General features: G+C 43.1%; 2 protein-coding genes across 2 annotated transcripts in view; one reads left to right on the top strand and one right to left on the bottom strand.

The window, feature by feature from the left end:
- Positions 1-6962, top strand: part of LOC131287974 (protein eva-1-like) — a 75924-nt gene extending 68962 nt beyond the window's left edge. The window contains exons 8-10 of the mRNA XM_058317069.1: positions 4706-4959; positions 5087-5273; positions 6763-6962. Of these exons, the coding sequence (XP_058173052.1) occupies positions 4706-4959; positions 5087-5273; positions 6763-6962 (641 nt within the window). The remainder of the gene's footprint in view (positions 1-4705; positions 4960-5086; positions 5274-6762) is intronic.
- A 3720-nt stretch (positions 6963-10682) lies between these two features.
- Positions 10683-20486, bottom strand: LOC131284876 (mite allergen Der f 7-like). The gene is made up of 5 exons (XM_058313735.1): positions 20398-20486; positions 18608-18737; positions 18303-18455; positions 15014-15165; positions 10683-10917 (listed from the first exon to the last, which is right to left on the bottom strand). The coding sequence occupies exons 1-5, from the start codon at positions 20484-20486 to the stop codon at positions 10683-10685; spliced, it is 759 nt and encodes a 252-aa protein (XP_058169718.1).
- Between the last annotated feature and the right edge of the window lie 5798 nt (positions 20487-26284).

The raw sequence follows: 26284 nt of genomic DNA, 5'->3' as shown, positions 1-26284 counted from the left end.
TGGCTGCTACAGAACCCCAGTTATTACATCATTTTGCTTATTTTTCTCAGCCAACATTGTACATTGAATTTAACTCACATATATTGTTTGTAACTCTGATTTAATGAAAACAACATTTCAAATAAACAGTTCAAGGAAAAGTTCATGCAATGCATGTTCATTTGCAATAAAAGTTACATAATTTCACTGTTTTCTAAACCAGTTGAATCAACTAAAAGGCATCTAGTGGTTAAACCTCTACACTATGCACTTGGTTTAATGTTTCAATTGTATTGTTAAAGTATTCTTACACTTCTCTAAAATATTAAAGCGGATAACTATAGCTTATGAGATTTAACACACACACTTCTCCAAGAATAATCTTCGAATGGTGCCTGTGTCGAGAAGACTATTCTCATGAATTTGCCGCCATTTTCTTTCCTCCTACTTTTTCCGACAGAATGTCAACTTCTTTGAGTTAAACGGCAACAGTCTGGAAAGCGGTTCAAGCTGCCATACTTAAAGACAGAGGAAGTTAACGTGCTGTGCGATGATATCTTTTTAAAATTACAATCCCATTCATGATGTCCCCTTTAAGCAGCTTTGCCGCGTCCTTCACGTTCACTAAAGGGATCAAAACGAAATGAACGAAAAATATATGGAACAGCGTTCGCTCACATAATAACCGCATCGGACGAAACGAACGCCATTATACGGAGGAAAAACTGCCCAGTCTGCTGTGTGCAGCAAATTCCCAAACAAGCCGTTAAAGTCGTTGCGCTGCCGGTGGCCAAAATAAATTGTCTCATCCTGTGTCGTTGTCAGCCGGTGCCGGTGGAAAAGACGCACCGGTGGGGGACGCCAGAAAACCATTTATCCTCTGCCAGCATCCTTTGCATTCCGTCCGTCCCAGGAAAGCACACACCGTACAACAAGTTTGTATCAATTCGTGGCCACTCCGTAAAAGTGTAGCGTAGTGGGGAGGCTCAAAGGTAGTGGCTTCAGTGAACAACAGGCTCGGCTACTTGGGTGTACGATTCGTATGTATCTGTTTCTGTCCGACTACCCTAGTAGTGACAGTGGTGTCAGTGACCGAAGTGTGGCACTTTGCTTTGGACCAACCGTCCCATTGGGGTCTGACCGTTTTCAGCCTTGACAAGACGGCAGCTTTCGTTTCGCAATACGGAAGACTCTTAACAGATCGAGCGGTCCCGGGCTTTGCACCCTACGGGGCGAAACAGAACGGAACACCAACTGACCACCGCCGGAGGATTCCATTCGAGACGACATAACTCACCCCGGAACACGGTCATCCAGTGGCGAGCTAATGATACATAAATTACCAATGCACTGGTTTTACCGAAAGCGAATGCAGTGCAATCCCCATGAAAGCGAAGATTAATACATCCACTGCTTTAAAACACTTCGTCTGCCCGATACAATTAATGTCGAACGTTGAGAAAAACGTGATCTTAAGCAGTTCAACCTGCGAGCGGTAGAAATTGCTCTACGTCGTTTCCACACTCTCCTCGCTCCGGTCAAGCTGGCAATACGGCATACGAGTTTCCACCACGTTAACCGTGACGGCACGTGCCAAGCTGAACCATTTCAAACAACGCTCTTGAGGAACGATAAGGCGTGCTCTATTGACATAAATATCCGACCGTTTGCACAAATGTCACAAAGCAGTGGACAACCAAAAAATGACCGTAATCTTTCCAGTCCCTACGGAGCAGTTCGGATGAAAAGATGGTTCATCTGAACTGGTTTTGTCTCGTTTGCAGCATCACGTATCGGGAGGATTTTCACAGCTGCATATTGGGAGAGAACGGAAAACTAATTTCAGTTTATGAAATGACCCTTTGAGAACCCGAATATAAAATATGATATTAATATTTTCATTCGAGAAAAAACTACATCTCATGTGTGTCTGAATATTGAATTGCAAAAAGATGAAAGAGCATTTTTAATTTCTAAGAATAACGAACTTGATATTATGTTAAAAATGTTGAAAAAAAAAATGCCAAATGTGTATTGTTAATAAGTATTGATTAATTTTATAGCCACACAACCTTCAAATATGTTGACGTATTTTTATAGATATTTTTAAGGAAACTTGTTTTCAATATTGCCACACCAATCATTATATTTGTTCATGATATCATTGTATTTGTTCATATTCAGAGGAAAATACGAACACTTCTTCACGTTTGCGCAACAATGATGTTTTTGTTTCCGTATGTACGCGCTTTCCGGTACTCTAACATTCTCCAGGGCAGTAAATTAACATGCTTCTGAAACAGCCGTGCCCAGGCGGAGCGTAAACCAATTAGTCCCGGTATCGTGTGACGAGATGCAACGGTCTTCGCGCGCTTCGTTCGCACAGGTTGGAAAATCCGGGCTAATTTGAAGACGTACTACGTGACAGGTTACGTAATTCCGTTATGTACTCTGCTAACTGTTTCCATCTCCAGCATCTCGCGGCAGTACCACAAACTTTCGGTGAAGATGAATCGTCTAACATAGAAAATCGGTACCACCTAACTGTGGCCAGTGTGGAAGATTTACGAGCGTGGACTCAGGAATAGTCAAAATGTGGTCCAACTCTTCGGTTCACGAGCACCTGCGAACCAATTCTCGGAACAGTATCTTGATGCTGCTGAAGAAAATTAATTTTTAAAAATCCTTGCGCTTATTCCTTGTTGTTGTAGTGTCGTAGAAACATCTTGTAAGCATAAAGTCAGTCAGAACGAGGTAACGTTACTTTGCACAGCGGGTTTGTGCTTTTTTCAAGTGTGTTTTTCCATGACACCTTTCCGGTACAACCCGTTTGCAATTGACCTTCTCGGCACGTGCCACAAAAAACAATCTATGCAACTTCTGGTGATTATTTCCCAGCTTGGGATGGTTTTGTTTGTTCGGTGCTAATTCAAATTTGCATTGCAATACTCGTTTTACTTCTTTCTCGTACCGTATGCAAATTATGTGCACCTTATGAATAACAAAAACTTTTAGCTAAGTATTTTGTACGCGGGTAATTCGTATTTTTTTTATCAATTAGCAAACGCATTCCTTAGACGGCTCAATCAACACCTGATGTAAATTTAACTTCTTAAAAACTTTTAGTCTGTAATGAAATCGAGGTAAATTTAACGAGGTACGTGAGCAGCAAGTAAGAGATTTTTTCCCTGGTGAATATTCTTCAAATTGTTTAAAAAACTCAACATGGGCTGTAGCGTCAAAATCTGAAAGCATACAGTTCAGAATATTACAATGTTTTCGAAAAAAAATCACACATTATGTATATTTCTTACTGTATTCACTGCTATAAAAGTTTGTAATATGGTGCTTTTGAACATATCCACGCTTCATTTTCACGCTTTTATATCGATCACTTATGTGTCACGCACCAACGCGCAGAAGTCAGCACGGTCTTATGGACTATGAACTAAAACTTCATCTAATCCTTCCACAAAAATGCACCCTACGCGATAGGAAGTCCGATGGACTCTAACCGTACCATTCGCTACGGTAACCGTACCGACGTATCTAACCAGCGTAACATGGACGCGTTCGTGGAATCGCGTAATGTACCAAGCAATCAGTCATCGATCGGCACTTTGACGGGCACAAAATTGCTTCTTCCGGTTGCCCCTAAAGACGCGGCCCAGCGGCTGTTAGAGGATTCCAAGTTGATTCCAAAACCAGGCCCGTCCAAAGGCAGGAATATTACGTCTACCGACAAACTCGGTAGCGCCTACGAGGTAGGCAATCCGCACGACACGCATGAGAAAACGCTGGATGAACGGAGCGATAATGCCTTCCTGGATGCTTGGTGGGAAATAGGGCAGTTTTTCAGGCGTAAGTAAACTGCGTTTTTCCTATGCATTTTTCAAAGCAAATTTAAAAAGACGCATTGTAATACGTGCACAGGTTACTTTTGACCTGTGAAGTTAATCAGTCAGTATAACTTCATTTGGTTTTAGTTTAAAAAATGTGCTTATCTGGCAGAAGCTACAAGAATGGCAACAGCTACATATGTTTGGTCTTTATTTATGTGTAAATTATTGACAGACCTTCCGGTTATGTTCAAGCATAACGTTTTCACAGCCAAAGTACGCCAACTTCCTGCCGGAAACCAATTAGACTGAATTTGTTCACACTTGGAAAATTCAGAACATAAAAGTCGTTCATTAGTTCCCCCAAGTAATCGAAAAAAGGTTCCTTTTCCCTTGTGGCCCCGTTAGAATGGGCGCGGTAAATGTCTACCATCGAGCATAAACAGCCTCTACGTGTTGTGCAGTTAATTTGATTTAATGGTTCAATAAATAAACGGTAACAGTAAATCGCCGGTTTGGCTGGCAGTGGCTCGAAAGTTGTAATCAGTGGTTGGCAACCTGGTTGGGTTTTTTAATTCATTAATAAATATATAAATGGAATTTTTCGAGAGGCTTTAGCCAACATAAATAGATTATGTGATTTTTGTTTTGCTCTGCAAAAAAGACACAAACGTATCTATCATGTTTCATTGAAATCAACCTGGCTCAACTGTTCCCTGATTTTCTAAAAGGCATAAAAATCGATAAAAAAATATCCTGATACGAAAAGCTCTTTTTAAGCCATTTCCAACGCGCTGCATTGATACTAATTTCTTCGCTTTTCCTCTCCGTTTTTCACGTCTTCATTCGCTTTCGCACACGGTAACGAATCGCGTGCAACGATGCAGAAAATCAGGAGAAATTCTATCTCTACCTTATCGTGGCGGTGACGGTGGCCATACTGCTCTGCGTGTCGATCGTGATCGGCCGGTTGGTGGTGCAGAGGCGCCGAACGGGAGCACCGGATGGAGACGATAAATTCCAGACCGCTAACAAGGGCGAAACGACGCTGCCGAACGGCTTCACCGACGACATCTCGGAAATCGATGCCGATATCGACCTGCAGACGCCGCTCCCGGTGCCGAGCGTATCGCGCAGTGATGTAAGTAGCGTCGGAACGAGTCACCGTATGCTTGTGAAGGAACCCGTTTGCAATGAACTATTTTCTGTGCTCCACTTTTCACGCTCCCACGGCAAACCTCACAACGACGACGACAACAACAAACTAGAGCTACGGACACTACACACCTTCGCCGGGTCCGTACGGAAACCTTGGCCCGTCGAACATTTCCCACACGTCCACGACGATGCTCGTACCGCCCTGCTCGATGGGGGCCATCATGAGCACCTCGCAGCCACCGGGCTACCTGAGCGGCCCGATCAACATCATGCCTTCGCAGCTGGGCTCCAGCATAGGTAAGTAGTGCCACTTTGTTTCCTACTAGGTTCCGCTGCGAGCGGTTTACCCTCTCGAATGCAAAGCCAAGCACCAGCTTATCCACGAGAAAGTTCTAAAACCATTTGTTGTTCAAACACAAACTATCTACTTCGGCTACAAAGAGTGTTTCAAAGGGCTTAATTTTATGCTTTGTTGGGTTCTGAGAAAATTTTCACCATTTCTAAATTGTTAGATGGCCGAAGTGGTTGTGTTACGACATTAAGTGGTAGAAAAGTAAATACATTGTCAAATCAGCACTCAATCTGTAGTTTGTTCAAGAAAAGTGCTTGTTTTGTTCAATAACAAAATGTAAATAAAATTAGCTTCTATATCCTTCTCGGATATGCAACACATTTGAACCAATGTATGTACACTATAGGCATACAAGTTTAGTTTATTTCATTACCCGTAAATACATTATGAACTCAGTATATACCACAAACATGGTGAGAATAACCGGTTCTGAAACACTCCCGCAAATTATATTGATAAACTTTTCCCCTTAAACCGGATCGAGCGATTTTCTCCCACGGCATATTAAAGCAACAAATCGGGGTGCTTTTTAAAGTAAGCCATATTCCATGCTGGTATGTTTATTTTCCAGCCTTCTTGAAATATCCTGTTCTCGACTTTAATGGTTCATCGTAAGCTTAAAACAATAATTTAACTCATCCAAACCCCCCGCAGGGCAAGGAAAACGTCCGGAGCGAGCATCAGTTGCGCCCGTCGGGCTGGGGCGAGAGTATATAATTAGCTTAGCGTCCCGGAAGTTGTCATGTTTTTCCGGCTAAAAATCCCACCACCCAAAAACTCCTACATTAAATAAACCATTATCCGAATACTCTACAGGCCACCGCGACGCACCAGGGCATGATACTTTAATTAGTCGAAATTCGCGCCTAATATTCACACACACACAAACTCATAGGCATAGCTGTCGTAATAACTTTAGCTTTTTGCTCCAAACTGAAGGAACACAAATTTTACCATCTCCAGGCGCAATCCGTTCCGTGTTGCACCGGGTCGTCTTGAGAACGGTGGCTGATGGTCCCTTGTGGCAAGCGAAGATGGGGACGAAATTGGGAAGGAAACATCGAGGCAGGAATGGGTAAAGATAACATTCTTCCAACTCCCGCGAGCGAGGATTTCCGAGGCGTGGAAAATACCCCTCGAAGCTCCAGGGGGAAAACCTGTAAACTTTGCATTTTGTTGATGTTAATTTTCTACTCTCGGTTGAGCGAATTCGCCCGCCTTGGGAACGCGCGATAAATAAACAAACGTCACCGGTCAATTTGGGAGTTGGTGATTCGCCAGGTGTTGCCGATGGAATAGATGCGAAGACAGCTGACGCCGGTGCGAGAACTGAATTGACGTCAATTCTGAGCTCATTTGGCCGGGCGCATTCCGGTTCTCTCCAGGGAAAGCCTCAATAAAGGTGTTATGTTTTTGTCCGTTTTACACCAACAGGTGCCATTCGGACGCCGCTTGCTGCCATGACGACGCTACCGAGGCCACACCAGGCAACGCAACAGCTGCCGCCCGGGTTTCTCAGCGGTGGCTCCGTCATCGGGACGCAAACGCTGCGCCGGTTATCGAGCGACCACGACGGCAACACGCCCCGCAGTCTCAGTAGAGGAGCGACCAACGCGCAGTACTACTACGGATGACATCCGGTGCCGCCGCCGTCGGCCCTGCTCGCATCGTCCGGCCGCCCAGCGGACAGTGCCGGCGCGGGTTCGGGCCAGTCGACGCAGCAACAGCAGCACCAGCACCATCACCCATCGCAGTCGTCCACCAGCGTCACCCAGCAGCACCAACAGCAGCTGCAACCTCAGTCCATCCTGAAGAACAAGGAACCGACGATCACCGAGCTGGAGGATACCATCGTCATGTGTCCGCCCAATCGAACGTACTGTTTCTAGAACTACAGCATCATCCTGCTAAGGAAGCAACGCACCACCGCCAACGTCATCACCACGGCCGCCGCCATCTCCGCGATGCAGGAGAAAGACGCCGAGGAGGAGCGCCAAATCCTGTCCACCGGGATGCCGGACCTGGATCTCGTCTATCTGTGAAGGCAAGTTTGTGAAAGCTAATTAAACTTCTTTCGCCAAAGCGTGACCTCCTCACCCCCACCCCCACCCTGGCACCGGGTGGGCGTGCTGTGTGCTGATGAGGCGCGTCGAATCGCGCAGCAAACAAACTCGCCGAACCACTGATTAGCCACCGGGAGGGAAGTTTAATGCAAGGCAAACAATAAACGAGAAAAAGAAGAAAAAACACGAACGAAGGCACAACTTGAGGACACTGCTAAATCCACATTGCCCCAAAAGACCTTCTTTTTACGGTGTCCCTCTGTGTCCTTCCTTGGTCGGTACTTGTCGGAACGTGTGGTTTGCGTTGCGATTGCATACCTTCTAGGGGCATCCGGTGGGGGGCAGTACATTTGATTCTCTGGGAGAACAATTTTCCCGGATGGAACGGTGACCATCATGTTGTATCCATATTGTTCGTATTTTATATCGTAAGTCTATAGTATAGCGGCCAATCTAGGAGATAGAACGTGAACAAAGGAAGAAATACAAAGACATGGGTTAGTTACTCGGATTTCGGGTATTCAACGATCATCGCATCGGAACTGGTCACCAAGATGGATGATGTAAACCGAACCCTGTTATGAAGTAACGGTAAGCATATGTAAAAACCCCTCCAGTGTGCAACACGCCAAAAGGTTTTCGAAATTTAATACCACTTCGTACACCGCTGGGGTTAGGGAAGAAACCCTAACGGAAGCGAGGAAGGGTTCGTTGGCATTAAAAATCGCAAAACAAAATCCCAGCCCCGACCAGATGCATCGGAATATCAGATACAAATGTTGTGTGCAATTTAAAGTTGTTAATTAAAATCGCATAAGCGACTCACAGGGAATAACAGAAACCTTGTTGATTGAAAGCGTATTGATTTTCATCCATCTACCCGCATGATACGCATCGCAAAGCGATGCAATCGAAGGAGTGGCTCGGTTGATGGTGTGTCGCTGTGTAAAAAGAAATTCCTCCGAAGCGCCCGGGGGCGATTGGAGAGCCAAATGTAGGAAAATTTATAGGAAAATTCGATGAATGTACGATGAACCGACTGGGGAAGGAAAATGTGGAGAGCAATGCATTATTGATAGTTCAACCGGTGAGTGGATGGTTGGAGTTGGTCTATTTCGACCTTCTCGTTTTTCTCCTGAAGCAAAGATCTTTTTTACCAGTAAGACGAAAAGTAAGTTGGGTAGGATTTGAAAGTCCGACGAATGTAGTTCTCATAGATCTCCCCTCCGGATCATGTACGGGCTCGACGACACATCCTTGGAGCCATTCTCGGTTACAGTGTAAAAAAGTCTCTTCAACTAGATGATACCATGTGACGGGTCCCAAAAAGATTTCCCGAAAAAGGAAGAATAAAACAACAGTAAACGAAACCGAAACTTCTAGTAGAAAAAGTAAAAACAAACACACCCACTCTGTAAAGCTCATCCATCCAATCAGCCAACGAACCTCGAATCTAGTCTGACAGCTGTCTGTCAGTGAGCGGACGGGCATGTGGTGTGTGTGTTTTTGCCATTCCCATCCGACACCGGTCGGCTTTAGGCCGAACTTTGAATTGGTAATCAGGGTATTCTGGTGACGACGCCGATGGACGCCGGTGTGGCGATGATGGAACAAGTAAATAAAAATTCCATCCCCATGTTGTTCCAACTGTCGGCCGGATTTTTGCTATCAAAAATTATTAAAGTTAATGCTCCAGAAATAGGGCGAAAAATTGACTTGCAAACCTTTTCGAGCTAAGTTTCCGGCCATCCACATGCAAAAATTTTAGTGAAAATAATTTAATTCGAATTTTTGAAACACATATTATACCTGTTAGTTACGAAAAAGTTGGAATGTGTTGAACGAGTGAATAACAAAACCGAAGCCAATGTGGTGTACAGATCTGAACACATTCATACACCAAATTATTCATTTCATTTATGAGAGAGAAAATTATCCAGCTGGAATACAACAAATGGGAAAACGCGTTAACGAAGCGTTAAAGGCGAAATCTGTAAATGAATGCAAAATTAGACAATTTAGAAAAGTATCACCCTCGATAACATAAAAGGAGTGATAATGTAAAGAAGTGAAAGATGTGTAAGAACCCATAGCTAAACTAAGTTTGTTAGATGAGATTTAAGAAAATACCCATGAACCCGCCGTCCGGATATGGCTGGTTAGTGGTTCTGATCCAGGGCACAGGAGCGATAGTTAAGTTTATTTATTTGCCAAAAGTATATTTTCCTCCATTTGACGATGGTAGCGAGGCACTGGAACAAAGAAATCCCAATTCGTTACTGCCATTCCTACAACCGTGTGTGGAGTAAAAAGGGGAAACAAACAAACAAAAACGTAACACACCCAACAAACAACCGAACCTGTAAATAAATTATTTTAATAAACATGCCGTGTTTTTATTACATTCCCATTTTTTTTTATTATTTTCTTGATGACATTTTTAACCCTTTCCACCGTCGGATGCAATTAGCGCTCGAGAAACGGATGCATCGGTTAATACCACTCCCAAATCGAACGGAATTTCCGGACCCAACAACACAGTCGGAAGATGCAACGATGCGTTGCGTGTTGCATACTCTCCCGGGCGTACACTCCACATACTGTGGATAAGCGGTGTAATTTCGTCGCGTGGGTACAGCCTTTCAAAGCCCAAGAGCAGAAAAAGACTATCAACGCAGTTTTCCATTCGCAGATTTCGCGTCCTTCGGTTTGTCAACATTCTGTGTAAAAAGGTAAATTGTGGATTGTTTCGTTTTCGCCAGTCCTTCTTTGCTGTGTGAATATTGTAGGTAATGAGACATAAATTGGAATTATATTCTACTCGTACTTTACACAATCGAAAAGCTTTATCTTTCTTGACGATTAACATTGGGAAAACTCGAATTCTCCATTCATGCATTTTTGCAATTGCTCTTTTACTCTCCCAAACCACATAAAAACAAGATATTGCAACAAAAAATTTTCGGGTTTAAACGGTCCAGTATTTAATTTATGGTAAATAAAATAAAAATGCATCGTTAATGACGAGATGATGATAATCATCTGTGGTGGTAATCATATCAAATTCGAAAAATACAAAGTGTAGCGATTGAAATCACTATTTTCATAATTTCACCATTCGCCGCTAGTAAGAAAACGCTTTAGCAAAAGTTTTTTCGGAAAAAACGACCGCACTGCAACTCTTTTATTACGTTCTAGTGAAAAGAAAATGTCAATCATAAAACATTACAAGGCCGAAGAAATTTTTGCCACCGCTGGAAATGGGATTTCCCCGGATGGTGCGCCGGAAGTCTAGTGGGTGAGCATTTTCCGCAGCTGCTCAACCAGAACGGCAGCCTCCTGCTCGGTGATTGCACGACCCTGCAGCCGACTGTTCATATCATCCAGAGTGGCCTGGAGGAAATCGCGTACACCGTTCGAGACGATGTTCGTGATCGTGTTGCGGAAGATGGTCGTGATGACGTTCACGAAGATGTTGGCCAGCCAGTCCACGAGGATATTACCTCGGAAGCGAATGCTCAGGTTGCTGAAATTGTTTCCCATAAGGATAAGTAGTTAATGGTGGTCGTTCTCTGCTGTTTCGAAGTTTAAATTACAAAGTTGAAAATGGAGTGAAAAGAAAATCTCTAAAATAATATTATATTTTCTTATATAGATTATTATACATTGTGCAATTCAGAAATGATAAACAAACATAGAATAAATACATGAATAACATCAAAAGACACCTCAAGACCGTTCAACGACATTGGTTATCGAAAACGAGAATAAAACAATCGTTCCACAAACAAAACACTTCTTTCGCTACTCCGATAAAATCGACCCCTGACAACGGTTTCAATATGATGAACGGAGTAACAAAATGTTAAGCGAGCGATTGAAACGATGATTTGTTCTTTACGATTCCCATTTGAGCCACACTCCGACGGTTTTATCGTTCTTCGGCATCTTTCGACCGACATGTGTGACACCCGAATGGTTCTCCTTCCGGTCGACACCGTCGACTGCTGTAGGTTTTCTCTCTTTTATCTCATCACAACTTATTCAGGCCTCTTGCAACCGTGGGCGATAGAAGGACATGTATTGCACAAAACAACACAAAAAACAGCTCTATCGTTGTTTCATACAACAACTTTGGTCCAATCGTTCAACAGTGTGGGAAAAAGTTGTCCCTTTGCATCCTTTTCCTTCCCTTTTCGCTGAAAGTTGATGAAAAATAGCATGAAAATAGCAAGCTCATTTAAAATGCTCAAACAACACTCCCAGGAGCAATGAAAAGTAAATAAACTGAACAATAAAATAAACTTTGGAGATGATATCCACTGCGTCGTTCAACGGCAGCGTTGGACACTGTACAAAGCGGAACAGATTCGTGATAATGACGAAACGTGGTGAACTTTGGGGAAACTTTCATATAAACGTGCTATCTTCAGACCATATCGCGCTTACGAACGACACTTCGGCGATGGTCGAATATATTATCCAAATACTTGATCACAAATCGGAATGGAACTTTAACATACTTCCACCTCAATGGTCAACTTGACGAAATAGAAACCGATCGCGTCAAAGAACACTACTCATTTCGCTCGACTAGGCTTTCCCAGCTCGTTGGCATCGATTCGGATACGATAACAGTTGCCATGCGCTAGGAGTTCTTTACAGGACACTTCACACCAATAATTTCTATCCAATCTGTCACATAAAACCATCCATTGGACAATCAAACAGGAAGAACAATGCCATCTGTGTGTGTGAGTGTGTATTTTGTGTGCACCGAGGTGCACACACCAACGCGTATTATTGGTATTATAAGCTTCAACAAAATCACCCTACGTTTCACACTTCGAATCCATGGTGTGTCCGTGAATAAGCAGAACACTCGGCAGGGACACTTTAACGCCACACATAATGACTGTCCGAAGCAATTGACCGCAGCACATTGGCGGGCATTTTGTTGCGCCGGCGTCATTGGCAAGCGCGTGAATTATCGGTGTGGTTTACGGCTGGAAAATGAATCAATAAACGCGTGAAAATTATAAAGGTAATTGATCAAAAGGCAGCAAAAAAACGGGAACTGTGCCATGGAAAAATTATAATATTTTCCCCGGCATAAAGATCTCCTTTCAAAGGCTTCCTCCTCGTGGAATTCTATCGGAATCATGATGTTGCACATGCAATTGTACACTGTTTAATCCCACACGACCACAGGGAAACGCTGCTTATCACTGAGACAAACGCTTTAAAAACAATAGCCCTTTAAATGCGCACGATTAACGTATCTGCTCGTGTGAAACGATTACGCCAATAGTCGACGCTTTAAATCGCCGGTTCTCCGTAAAACCATTAATTCGATCATGAAGCGGAAAGCTTTCTACAGGATTCACATATGGCAACCATTATAGATCGCCTGTCCGTGTTGGGCAATAGCGCTGCGATTAATCAATTTGTTTCGGCACGAAATAAACGCCGTCCATAGTCCATGAATGAAGCGCTGATTGAACGGTAGGCGGAAAAAGTAAGAGTAATGCAAATCGCATCAAATAATGGTCAGCCATTTCGCTTAACGACGCTGCGCGTCCGCGTGTGCCGGGTTTTTTGCGCGTGTATTCCAATTTTCCGGAATGCGTTTCGAGTCATTCACCCCATCCCGAAAGCGACACATCAAACCGAATGACGAGTATTTTTCGCAACATTCTACGCAATGGTAGTGTCGGTGGAATGTTTCGAGCCATGGATGACGTTAAAAATTACAATAATTTGATTGCCCCCGATTGTGATCGGCAACATTTTTCCTCCGAGAATTGAAGCAAAAATTGGACGAAGGAAAATACGTCCCCTACCCCCTCTCGCCTTATCGAACCCTGCCTCCCTCTACATTTCCATGTTGAGTGTTATAACAAACCCGTACATGTAATCTTATCTTAACAGGGCGGTGTTTATTTATTCATTGATTCCCTGTTGAATGTGCGTTCTAGCAAATGTAAAGTGGAAGGAACATTCTTATCCATCCCAGAGCATGGTAAGGGGATTGTTTTTTTTTACTTTAGTACTAAAACAAGTTCAGCCGGCCTTTGTTCCGTTGAGGCAAAAGCTCCCACACGAATAAATAATAGCATTATTGAACAATATAGGTTTTTCCAAGTAAGGGCGATCACGTTCATTGCTTAGTCAGTAAGCCATTTGGGTACAATTTATGCAAAAACTGTGGGTTACGATGAGTTGATTTTTTTTCCAGTTTTTTGTTTTCAAACCATTTCAATTTATTTTCTTGTTTTTGTTTTGTCCTTAGACGGATACATCACAGCTTCTTTCTCGCGCTCAAAAATAACCTTCCGAGTTAGTTAATCGGATTTGAATATAAACTTTTTGCTTTAGACACCAAATACTTTTGACACGTGTTTTTGGATCTCCCACTTTTGAAAATCACTTCCATATCTAGTTCGGGTTTCGCCAAATAACTTTAAAAAATCAATAGACGAGAGCAATCCAAAATGTAAAACCATAACCTAAGCAATAAAGATTTTTTTCCCTTCAATATTGTTCAGAAACAAACGCGTTACACTTAAGAAATATCTTTTTATTCTTATGTGATCTCCCGGGTGAAATGACTTTCGTCAGACAATCATATGAAATGGCCACGCGTTTGCGTTTGCTGAAGAAAAAAATATAAAGCGCACGCCATTTTCTATCACGATGACGCAAACGCGATTTTTCCTTCACATTTCCTAGCCGCGGCATCTTGTTCGTTGCCATGGAAATGGTTGTGGTTCGCAAAAGATTTCCCATTCCAAGCCATACACAAGGAAATGGATGAAAAGCAAAATGTTAGAACAGCGCTTTCCTTTGCAATCACAACCGACGCACCTAGCATAAAGGCCTAGCAAAATGTGAAAGATGAAATGTTTTGCCTACACAAGACCTGGACGGCCGTTACAGCTTATTGCAGTCATACCAGAGAGCATTTGTCCCGTGTACAATTGAATTCATGAATCGCTGTTTTATGCTTGATTCAGACGTTTTTGGAGTAATCATGCTTTTGAAAACAAGTATCATTGGCCACTAGAAGATTAGAACATTCTAAAACCAAACTGACGACAGAAGGAATTCTTGAAGGAAAACTCATCAACGCGTTTGAATTGAAAAAATTCACAAATAAAATAACTTTTCATGCGTTAAATTTTTTTTATTAATAAGCTTAACGATGTTTGAAACTGGCGCGCCAAACAAAATAAACATTTAAGCTTCCAGATAACTTTACTCCATCAATTCATAGCCGTGTCAATCGCTCTTGCATTTAAACGACTAGCACTCGAAACTTTTCACTGACATGGATCTTCTATCCAATTGCAATGGATATGGAATGCGTGCGACCCTCTTACCAACTGTGCCGAAGTTAAGATAAACTTTTCACTCATAATTAAGCGCCCTTCTCTTTGCCCTTCCGTCCCGAAGTATGCAGAGTACTCGCACACAGCGTTTCACACATACACACAAGGACGACACGAAGCAACAGATGGTGGGGGAAGGAAAATGCGGATGCGTGAGAAATCTCCAACGAGAACACAACCGCGCTGGCTTAGGAGAAACTTGACGCTACGGGATCAAAGGAACAAACTTACCCCATGTTGGTGAAACGGAAGTCCTGCATAAAGATGTAGAAATCCTTCAGGTCGATGATGAACTCGCTGGTGAAAGTCATCGTGGCCACGTCCACGTCGACGAACCCGGATGGGCCGAGATCCATAATGTGCGCCGAGTAGTCATAGGTGAACTGGATTATTTTTCACGCCGTACAGCCGTGCAAGAAAAACGAAGCGCAATGTTAGCGAACAACCGGGAGCCAAAAGGGCATATAGCATAAAGAAATAAGGTAAACCCAAATCAAGTTCGGCAAGAATTTCCCCCCCAAAACTCGCACCACAGCTCGCGCAAAACTTTTCCATCGGAAAGCTCCTTAATGCTTCTGCTCCCCCACCTCCGTAGGTCTTAACACTTTTCCGGTGTGAACGAGAAGAAAGCATCAGAAGAAAAAAATAACAATAACACCTCCCCAGCGCCCGAAGCTCACCTTGGGCGGCCTAACTGAAAAGATGACCCAGGGCAAGCGGAGGGCAGGCACACATTCACCGGGAAAGATCTACGTTCATAAAAGCAAAATAAAATCCGTCCGGAAAAATCGCTCCAGCTTCCCGGCCCCGGGAGCTCGGTTAACCGAACTCGTGGCATAATAAACACCGCAACACAGTGAGTGCCACCGAGGCCGAGACATACTGCTCCCGGACGCACCCGGGACCATCGTTCTGTCCATTTCCCGCGGCCTGGGAAATGCCCGCCCCGGAATACGTAATTCACCATCCTGGGTGGGAAATCTTTCGCCACACAAAGTAGATGAGTTTTCACGGCTTGCAAATACTGTCTGCCCTTCTGCAGGGCGACTCCACTTCGTCACCGTGGATCAGCTTTTAATGGCATTTTGGCGTTTTGTGCCACCACCACCACCGGTTGCCGTCCGCACCTGTGTGATGGTAACATGGTTTGGGGAAACTCCAACTCGTTTTTTGGCTTTCCGCGATGCTTCCCCATTCGGGTTTCTTTTTCAAACACATCTCTCCCGCTGATGCTTTCTTCCAGCGAAATTAAGGTAAAAATATACTTTTTCGCTCCGTTTCTGATTTCCCAGCGTGTAACGGGGAAACGGTTTTACTTTTTGGAGAGTGTTTTTTTTTTTGAGAAATAAATAAATAAATAAACGATGAGAAGCAAATTAAATGTGACTGGTTCACGGTATCGCATATCGGTGGTAATAAATTTTCAAGCATTGTTTAATCACACGACACCGAGTCTGGCAACAGCCGGGTACGGAAGGATTGGATGGGAATTGTCTTTCCCCGAACTGGTACGTTCCCGCTTCCCGGGTTTGTGTGTACTTGATGAAATGGCGTACCGCTTTACAGTGTGCCAGGTTTTTCCCGGGAGGCGTACGAAAACGGTGATTTCGGAGCACAAATCGTACCGTACCTGTGTTCAGTCGTTCTCTGAAGATGGGCATAAGATATCATCCCACACACCCGTACCCCAAAATATGTGTTTTTACTTGCGTCACACACGCCTGCACGCACGCACGCACGCACGCACGCACCCACCGTGTCTCCGGTGAGGGTCGTTAAAATGATAAATTTAGACAAATCCGTCCGACAGCTTTTGGCATCGGTGGTGAAAAATATCTCCAGCCGTGGGGAGACAAGCGGTATTTGTGTCGGTGGAAAATTTTAACCACCGGAAAAACGGAGGAACGGGCACATAAAAACACATCAAAATGTGTACGCTTCTCACAGACTCGCGGAGCGAAAAGGATTTCTCCGTTCAGGGAGGGGCGGGGGAAAGTCATTGGACTCGACATGGCGCGAGCGCATCTTCGTCCGTCGCAGCCGAAGTAAGGGTGACTCCACACGTTTTGCCTCGCGACTTCCAGTTCCGGTGAACTGGCGTGTTGAATAAATCACGTTTCGGAAGAGAAACCGTTTGCACCCGACCCCAAAGGGGAGATGAACGGGATAGAACAGTGGAGAACGGATCCACACGACCACACAAACATACAACTACCACAACAACCGTGGAGCCCGCGGGACTTTCGTCGTCTTCGACGTGAACGGGTTCTGGGTAAGGCCGACCGCTCCTTCGCTAGTCGTTTTGATAAATCTCGTGACTTTTGATTGGGAGCTTTCGTAGGGTGCTTTCCGTGCGAGCGAAACAGAGACAGGGAACGCAAGGACAAAGAATAATTTCCCGCTTTTTGAATAATTCATCTGAACACCATGCCCTAACGAACGCGGGCAGCGGGACAAATCCACCAAGTAGGAGATAATATTATTGAAACTTATTTTACGCCCCACTGATGTACGGAGATAGCAGTAGGAGGAGCCGGGAGTTTATGAAGTACCCGATTTTGGGTGCAATTTCTACGCTGGTTGCTTCCCTAAGGGCCACCGTGGTGGCATTGGGTTTTGGATAAAGAATTCATTCTCTTAGAAATAATTAAAACAAAATGATTCGTGCCCAACCAACTATCTGTATTTGATTTGATGAAATGGAAAACGGTCTGGTGGAAAAATTAAACCACAAACATCTGACGCCTACCCAAACACTGAGATTTAAATGAAAAAATACAGTCAAACAGAGAAAGAGCCGTATGATGAACATTTTCAAATTCCAATTGAAAAATGGAGTCTAAGGAAATGCTAATAAATAGAGTTTTCTGCATTCCAACAGCAAATACGAAAAGTGTATCTAATAACGAAAATTAAATTTATAGAGAAAAGTAGATAAATAAATAAAAAATTACACCTTTAAAAACATAGATCTTTTAGACAATTGTTAAGCACATCGCTTATCAACGTTAGTGCGCTTGCATTAGATCATGATTGTCTAACATTGGTAATGGTTTGATATACCGAAACACATTTAAAAAAGACTTAAGACCGAAGAAAAAGCTCTTATTCACTTCACTTTTCCTTTGGCAATAGAAATAAACCTTTAGCTATTTATAATCCATGAGTTAGATATCTTAAGTCGTTCTTTACATGATGTAGATTGTACGCACGGTCAGTTACAAATCAAATTAAAATACCTAACATTTCTTGTATTGCTGAATCGTATACCCAACCCAACTTTCAGATGATTAAAAGAATGTATTTTTATTAAAAAAAATACAACGCTTGAACGATTGGTTCACGGCTGCAGAAAATTGGCACCGACTGACGACACTGGCCACCCTTCGCTGCTCATTTGTTGCCAAGATGGCAGCAAACTTTCCCAATCTTCCGTCGATTGCGTGAGCAAAATACTTCATACGCCGAAAAGTTTTCCCTCCCGGGTCCCCCCATTCCCTTTCGCCCGCGGAATACTTACGCCCAGCTGGCGAATGTTGGCACCGACGGTAACGCGCAGTAATTGGCGGTCGTAGTGCATCATGGCGTTTCCGTTGCGACCGACGCTGTGGATCGTGTGGAACACGCCGTTCGTGAGGGCCAGCTCGCCATGGTAGGTGATCAGGATGGGGCGCTGCTCCAGTCAGATGCACACAATAAGCGAAGTCAGTTCAAATTGTTCGACAACCGGGAAAAGGGTAGGAATGGAAATCAGAGATGGTGAATGAGTGAGATTCTAGTTTTTCTCAAAAACTGATCACTCTCGAGTGGGAACGCTTTACTCACGTGCTCGAATCCTTCCACCACGTCCGGTAGCGACATTGGGACGAGATGCTGGTTCATCCAGGGGCCGACCTGGATCATCACCACGTCGATGTAGTTGTTCATGTTGGCCGACAGAGCGGTGTTGCGCTGCCTGGTACGAAGTGAAGATCGGGGGTTATTGCTAACACTTGGATGCACCTGGTTAAACGATCTACCAGGCGGAAAATTTTGTGAACTATTTTCAATGCTTTTGCGAACAATCTCTCCCATCCGCTGCACACCGGGGTATATCTTCTAAGGCTTCCAAAAGCTCCCGAAAAGCATCAAGTGTCGTGCAAAAGTTGATCCACCTCAAGCTCGCTAGTTGAACGCTACTCAAACGACCGTTGTCGTCATTATCGGAGCAATTTTCTCTTTTATCTCACAAACCCTTCGACTAGCAGGCAACCATAACAACCAGTGCAACATGAACCACAGGAAGGAATGGAAAAACTAATACCAGGAGAGGACGATGCTTCTATGCACAGGTAAAAAAAACACTCAATTGTTCCCTGGCGAGCATCGTAAATCAGAACGCTTGCTCACAAAATTGGTAGGAGGGATAGTTGAAAATTGTTGGTAGTTGAATTGTGAAAGAAAAATCCAAACGAAAAACAAGCTCACGTTGTGCCTGCATATTTTTCGAAACGATTCATTTCGCATCAAATCGGAAGGCATCATCCGTCGAACGTTATAACTACACACCCGATATCGGGTATCTTTACCGATATTGAAAATTCCCAGAGTAATGAACATTTGATTTCATCCCTGGGTACCCTGATCGAGAAGCTTTTCTGCTAACGGGACCTACACGGACACGGTCGCTCTGGTGATAGGTTATCAGTTAGTTGATGATTGAAAACAAGCCAAAGTACGGACAGGCCTGTAACTACCTGACAGGCACCCGAAAAGGGGTAAAGAATGGCCGATTGCCCGGAGTTACGCCGTAACGCCGTTCCTCAGATTACCCTCGCGTCCGTCGCAAGGGTACTGGGTCGTAATCTGGCTCGGCTGATATTCACCTCCACGGAACAAAGGATCATCTATGCTATCTTATCGATTTAATTTATCAAAGTACGTTGTTCAACAAGCAGGTGCAACGATTACAAGGCTAGCACAATTTATAAGAGAGCTTTTGAAAAATGTTTTTAATTAATCTTTATACCTTCACAAAAAAAAAAATTAATAAATGTTGGTATTGAAAACCAATACCATTACACCATTTGTTTTTCATAAGCACAATAAAAACAATGTCATAGGTTGTGAAGACTGTAATTATTATTATTATTTATTGTTTTTATTCCGAAAAAGAAAGACTACGATCATAACAATATGTTTGTATCTGTTGCGAGAATCGTTATTTTAACTCGATATACCAGTAGGTTCCAAAAATGATGCGAAACACTTTGTTCTTAACAAACATCTTTGTAGTTTTACTGAAATACGAAGATTTTAAGCTTACCTATAAAAATAAACATACCTGCTTTATTAAATATTTCTAGCAGGTTTTATAGAAGCTTTTGAAAACCAAATTGCTAATTTGTTAGCGTCTAGTTTGTTTTTGTTTAGTTTATTTTAAAAATCGTTTCGATGAAGCTGACTCCAAATCTACCAATTAATAAAACTCTTCTTAAGAAAAACTTACAATCAGGCATCCGAATGTTCACACCATAGTTTCCGGGTAAAATACTACAACATTTCGTTGACCCCCTTCAATTGTTAAAAAAAATCCACGATTGCACAGACTTGAATCAAGAACTTTAGAAACTTACTCCTCCTCCTCCAGCACACTGATACCCTGCACGCCGGCGAACGCCAGGACACAGGCGAGTCCGAGCGCAGTGACCGAAAGGATGCGCATTTTGCAGCTAAAGTTTCTCTGTAACACTAACACTGAATCGAACTGGTACCACTTCACTGAAACCGTCCCAAGACGTTCGAACCATCTTTTATACAGTTTCGGTGGCGGTAAAAAAAGGAAACACAAGATGAAGATAGGTAGGAGCGCTAACGGGGCTGCTCGATTAAGTCGATAAGATTTCCGCCAAAACATTCCCCGCCGACGAGCGGATATCGCACCAAACGGCGATAAGATTACCTCCTGAGAGAGAAAATAAAAAAAAAAAAACACCGATCGTCGCATTCGATTTCTCGATGTTTGCTCGCCGGGTGGCTCGACCTAAGGCTTGTTGTTCCAGGTAGGAAACGATTGGCCACTCGGGGGCGTAAAACTTTTATCTGGCGCGGAAAAGTTCTTCCAATTCGAAATGGTTTGTGATTAGACGGCGGAGCAGGAGGTAAAAACTCGCGCCTGCCAGCATGCACATACACACACATATATATAAACAAATAAAATACATTCCCAGCAGGAGGCTCGTTGCAGGCGTCTCGAAGGTTGGCTCTAGGAGATTAGGAACCGTAGACTTGATTAAACACATCGCTACCGTGACACGTTCGATTCGGGCGATAACAAGCCCAGCTGGGAGCACCGATAAGATCGCTTAACCGTTCCGTCGGCCCCCGAACACCTGCTCGGCTGGCGGGCCTTAGATAAGAACCTGCTTTCGTCGCGGTATGCCAAAAGAATAGCACCGCACGATGACTTACGGATGGCGGGCACGCAAAACTTCTACCCGAAATTCCGAATCGATATTGTGGATCCTTAGAACAAACAGGAAATCAACTAGCACAATCAATAGAATTTGGCTTCAAATTCCGCCAACGATCGAAACGCCACAGATCTCGCGACGAAAAACTTCCGACCACGGGAAAAACTTTACCCCTCAATCACACCAATTCCTTCCCGATGACCGATGGGGGCCGGGGTTCGGTAATCTGGTGCGCTGTTCTGGTGATTGGAAAAGTTTTATTGTCCCGGTCGGTCACGGGTCAACCTCGGCGAAGAAAATATAACCCTCCGACGGGTGCCACCAATGGGACACCGTTCGAGGTAACCGGCCCCAAACCGACAGCGACAGCGAGGAAGACATTGCTTTGGGAATCACTCTGGTGCGATAAGGTGGTAACGTTTCTTTTTTTTTTTTCATCAAACCAGGAACCCCTCCGGGAGCGTCCGCTCATACCGAACCGCATCGGGGGGAAGACAGAAATTAAACGCCCATTGCCCATCGCGATGACTAAATACTGCGCCACGCTGGCCGAACTGTTGGCGACCGTCGAAACGCGACCGTGACCAGCCCTTCGTGCTTATGCCATTAACACAAATTATGAATATTAAAATTCATCCCTCGCCTGACGTCCGTCCCGTGGGGGTTTGGCCAAACATGGCGACTCACCAAAGTCTCCAAGGTCATCTGCCGGTGTCATTAAAAATCTTCATCGTCTCTACTCGCGATGGGGCCACGAGCCTGACGATGGGGACACAGTCGCCTTATAGTTCGCTGCAGATGGGAAAAACAATGAATTTGAGCGAATAATTAATAACGTGCGCAATGTTTTTATACAATCGAATATTATTTACGAATTCTTTTTTTTTCTTTCTTAAACTTATCATGGGGAAACAACAGGAATGTTGATAAATGCAATTCTTAAAAAACTGATTTTCTTATCCATTTAAAAGGTTAAACTCCACTACTCGATCATTTCTACATAATGGTTTAAAAATATATCACAATCATGCGGATTTGCATCAAAACAAGATTGCATCCAAAAATGGCAAAAAACGCGTCTCCCCACAAACTCGAACCTTGCCCAGTGTGCCAAAGATGATCCTTCGCATCGCAGGAGGACCGCAGTCTCAGCACATAAGGAGAGCGCTTGCAGGCTGCCGAGAGGTAACCGATTGTAGAGGAGCTAGGACCGGGTCAATACTTGCCAGAAAGTCACTGTAAAGACGGGCAGCAAATGGAAGCTGCTAGAGGTATTAGTTTATTTTACCTTTCTTTTTCCCTTTTTTGTTATTTTCCCCGAGCCGACCGCTGGGCCGACCGGAGTAAATGTTAAACTTCTTCCGAACTAGCCTAAGAATGAGGATGGAGTCGAACGGACAGCATGGGAAGAGGATCCGGTGTCGGTAAAGGTAAGCCGCCAACCGTCCACCGGGACCTACGATAGACGAGAGGTGCTTTCGGGCCGGACCGTCGGCGAATCGTTGACACCGGTCGGGGAATTTAATATAGGTAAACTGATAAAAATGATAATAAATTTACTTTCTAATCTTTATTAATGGAGGGAGTTGTGCTGTTTCGCACATTTTCCGCAGTATTGGCCAGTTGTCGTTGTGTTGTGTTCGACGGTGCTATCTGAAGCTGGTCTTTCTCTCGTTCTCTGCCATGCACTCCGCGCTCTAGGATGGCGTTCTCCCAGTGCTCGCCTATATTTATTGCATTTGCAAAATTTAAGTTGCACCTTGCACCACCTTGGTGGCGTAAAATTTTGGTTGCGCTTTTTCATACATTTATGATCCGGCGCTTCCCGTGGAAAGCTGACCGCTCAATAACCCGCACACAGACGTAATTGAATGAGCGTATTTTTCCGGTAATCACCCTGCAGGGGCATTCCCGGCCATATTTGGTTCGATTTGATCGCACGGGCAGAAGTTTTTTGATCTCATTGAACTGTTTTTTTTCATGTTTTCGTTTAGCTGCGCGCTTTCCCTTGATCAGAAAATTCGAGCCCGGGCGTGGGAAACTTTGTGCACCCCCAAACGAAATGCATTAATAAAAAGAATTACCGGCGAACCGTGATTAAATTTCATCTCGGACCAATGAACCATCCAGTTTGGGCCGCCGGCAATCGCCCGGTTTCGCTCGGTTGTTCGCGCGGGAGGCGAATGTAACGGACCGCATAAAGCGTCTTTTACGCGTTCTGTTGGTCAGTTCGGCGGTTTTTCACGGGTAAGTAAGGAAATTACGGATAGGAGCAAAAAATATTTCATTGATTCCTGTTGGCACTAATAGTGGTCCTCGTACCGCTGGTCTGTCCTGTGCTCAGACAGGAGCTATTTTTATCTACCCGACATGGAAGACTGGAACCTACGGACACGCCGGCAAGCGTCTATCCTTCCGGAAAACCCCTTCCGGGCTGAAATCGCAATAAAACGACCAAATGTAACTGGCCCACTGAAAATCGAAGGCAAGTCGATGCTTTACGATACGACTTTGTACTCCATAATCATTACCCAAAGTGATAATAACCATAACTCTTCCCGGAAGGCCAGCGGGAGGTTGGTAGAATTTGCTTTCCATTGCTCTGTCGGTAATGTGGGCAATATAAAATAATAGCTCCTACGGTAGTCAATATTTAGTGCAAAGGAAGGTAGATAAACATGAAAGATAGTGTTTAAAAAGGTTAATATTAAAATTAAACTGAACGCCGAGCTCAAATTAAAGCGAATTATCAAAAAAAAAATCAATTACACAATATGTTTTTTAAGCACGGTAAATCTTGGTTAACATTAATCTTTTATAATTTTTAAAAATTACAACGTTTCTCTACCTTTTGCAAGAACCTCAAGAGTAAAACTAAACTAAACTAATTCGTGGACCATCTTGCAAATTTAATGCATTACTTGAAATTTTGTAAACTTAGTATGAAAGAGTACATTTAACTTTCGAAGAATCTACATTTAGGAAATGAAAATCATCACAGAAGAAAACTATAAGAATTAACTGTTAAATTAGATCTTGAAAAATGATAATGAAATTAATTCTTTCACTGCATGCATTCCATTTAATTTTAGTTGTAGCTAAAACAAGTTTTTTTTATTATTCTCACGTGCAAATAGCTTAAAGATTGTTAAATTTGTAGCTACTATTTGAAATGGAATCCTTTAAACATTGTATAAAACAGAGTAAACTTGAATGTAATATGTTATGCATTAAATAGTATACTCGTGCTTCTTCCAATTACCAGTGGAACACCAAATCTCTATATCTATAAAAATGAATGTTTGTATGTTCGTGATGCTAAAACTCAAAATCGGCTGGACCAATCTTGATGACGTCTTCGTATGATTTGTTCCTTTTTACCCAAGGAAGGTTTGGAAAAAAGAGAATTTGAAAATTCCCAAGGAAAAGCCGGAAAATGGGAAAATTCAGTAAAAACGGCTTTTTTCCATATAAAAAAAATAACCTTCTCTGACGAGTATGCTTGAACTCATCCCAACAAAGTCTTCTGATGATTTGTTTCTTTTAGCCCAATAAAAACAATACAAGTTAGAAAAATCCTTAAGAAAAGCCAGAAACCCAGAAAACTTGAAAAATGCTTTTTTCCATTAAAAAATTGAAACTTATAAAAATGAGTGTTTGTTTGTTTTTAACGCTAAAACTCAAAATCGGCTGAGCAAATCTTGACGATGTAATTTGATTATTTGTTAGTTTTTATTCATGGAAGGTTTAAAAAAAGACAACTTTAATATTGTCTAAGGAAAAGCCGGATAATGTAAAGATTTGTGAAAATTGCATTTTCCATAAAATCAAACCAAATATACGATGTATATTTTAAACTAAGAAAACCGCTTGGCCAATCTTAAAGAAGTTCTGGGATTTTTTCCTTCTTACCCATACCGATTACAATTGAGACAAATAATTAGTCCGAATTCGCGGATCATCGAATAATTTCATCTCGGATAATCAACAAGCGATCGCCTAGATCACGTGTATTTGGTTCAGATAGACGTTGAATGTATTTTGTTGAGTGACAGAAAGAGCTTTCTTGCTAAACACTTATGAATTTTGAGTATTTAAGTTCAGGGAAATCTATCAAACAAGTTTGCAAGTACGTCGCCTGATGGGATATGGCGTTTTTTGGCATTGAAGGAGAGGGCTAAAGTGTCTATACTTAATAGAAAGATTATTTCGATGAAGCCATAAAAAGTCCCGTTGATTGTGAGATACGTATAAAAATGACATCGCCGAAGATGTTTCACATCGCTTTTGAACAAAAAAATGGAAAAACTGGAATTTTTTTTAAAACATTCTTTGGATTTGTCGGATATGCCGCGACTTAAAGATGGATCTGTTATTGTTATGTGTCGACATCTTCATGCACCGAATCTATAAAGCCCCCCTTGAGTTTCAATACTTGGTTATTCCAATATAAGCGTATTGTTAATATGGGACGAGGCGAAGTTCGTTGGGTCAGCTTGTGCATCTATAAAGATAAAGATATCTTGAAAAAAGATGTTTTCCAAAATGCTAAAAATTCGACACGCTTCGTCGAATTATAAACTCATATACACTGTTTGTCACAGTTCCTTGAAATCATTTAGTAACAGTGGATCTAAACGAGTGCACAGTGTGCCGAATGTTGTTTGGTTACTGTTAAAGAACAAGTGCCTTTGGCCGGCGGCACTGAAACTAATGAAACGGCGATGGAAACCCCCACGAACGAGCGCTTCTCGGACAAAATGGCGCTTTGCATATCACTCACTCGTTCGGTCAAGAGACCGGTCAGCTATGTCCGTCGACTGCTTCCCAGCAGTTCGCTACGCTTCATGGAGAAAGAAATAATGCTACTACGGCAGGCTATGTTTATAGTCGCTTATTTTATTCTCGTTTTTTGCCTTTCAGGCCACATGAAGAGATCACATCCCACACTCCGGTAGTGGTGGTGGAAAACCGGTCATACACAGTCGACCAAGTGACCGTCAAAGAACGTACATCGTGTACTTGCACTGGTGGACCACGGTGGCGTTCT

This window comes from Anopheles ziemanni, chromosome 3 (genome assembly GCF_943734765.1).
Source record: "Anopheles ziemanni chromosome 3, idAnoZiCoDA_A2_x.2, whole genome shotgun sequence".
Classification (NCBI taxonomy): Eukaryota; Metazoa; Arthropoda; class Insecta; order Diptera; family Culicidae; genus Anopheles; species Anopheles ziemanni.
The sequence above is the reverse complement of the archived record's forward strand: the minus strand, read 5'-3'. Positions and strand labels throughout refer to the sequence as shown.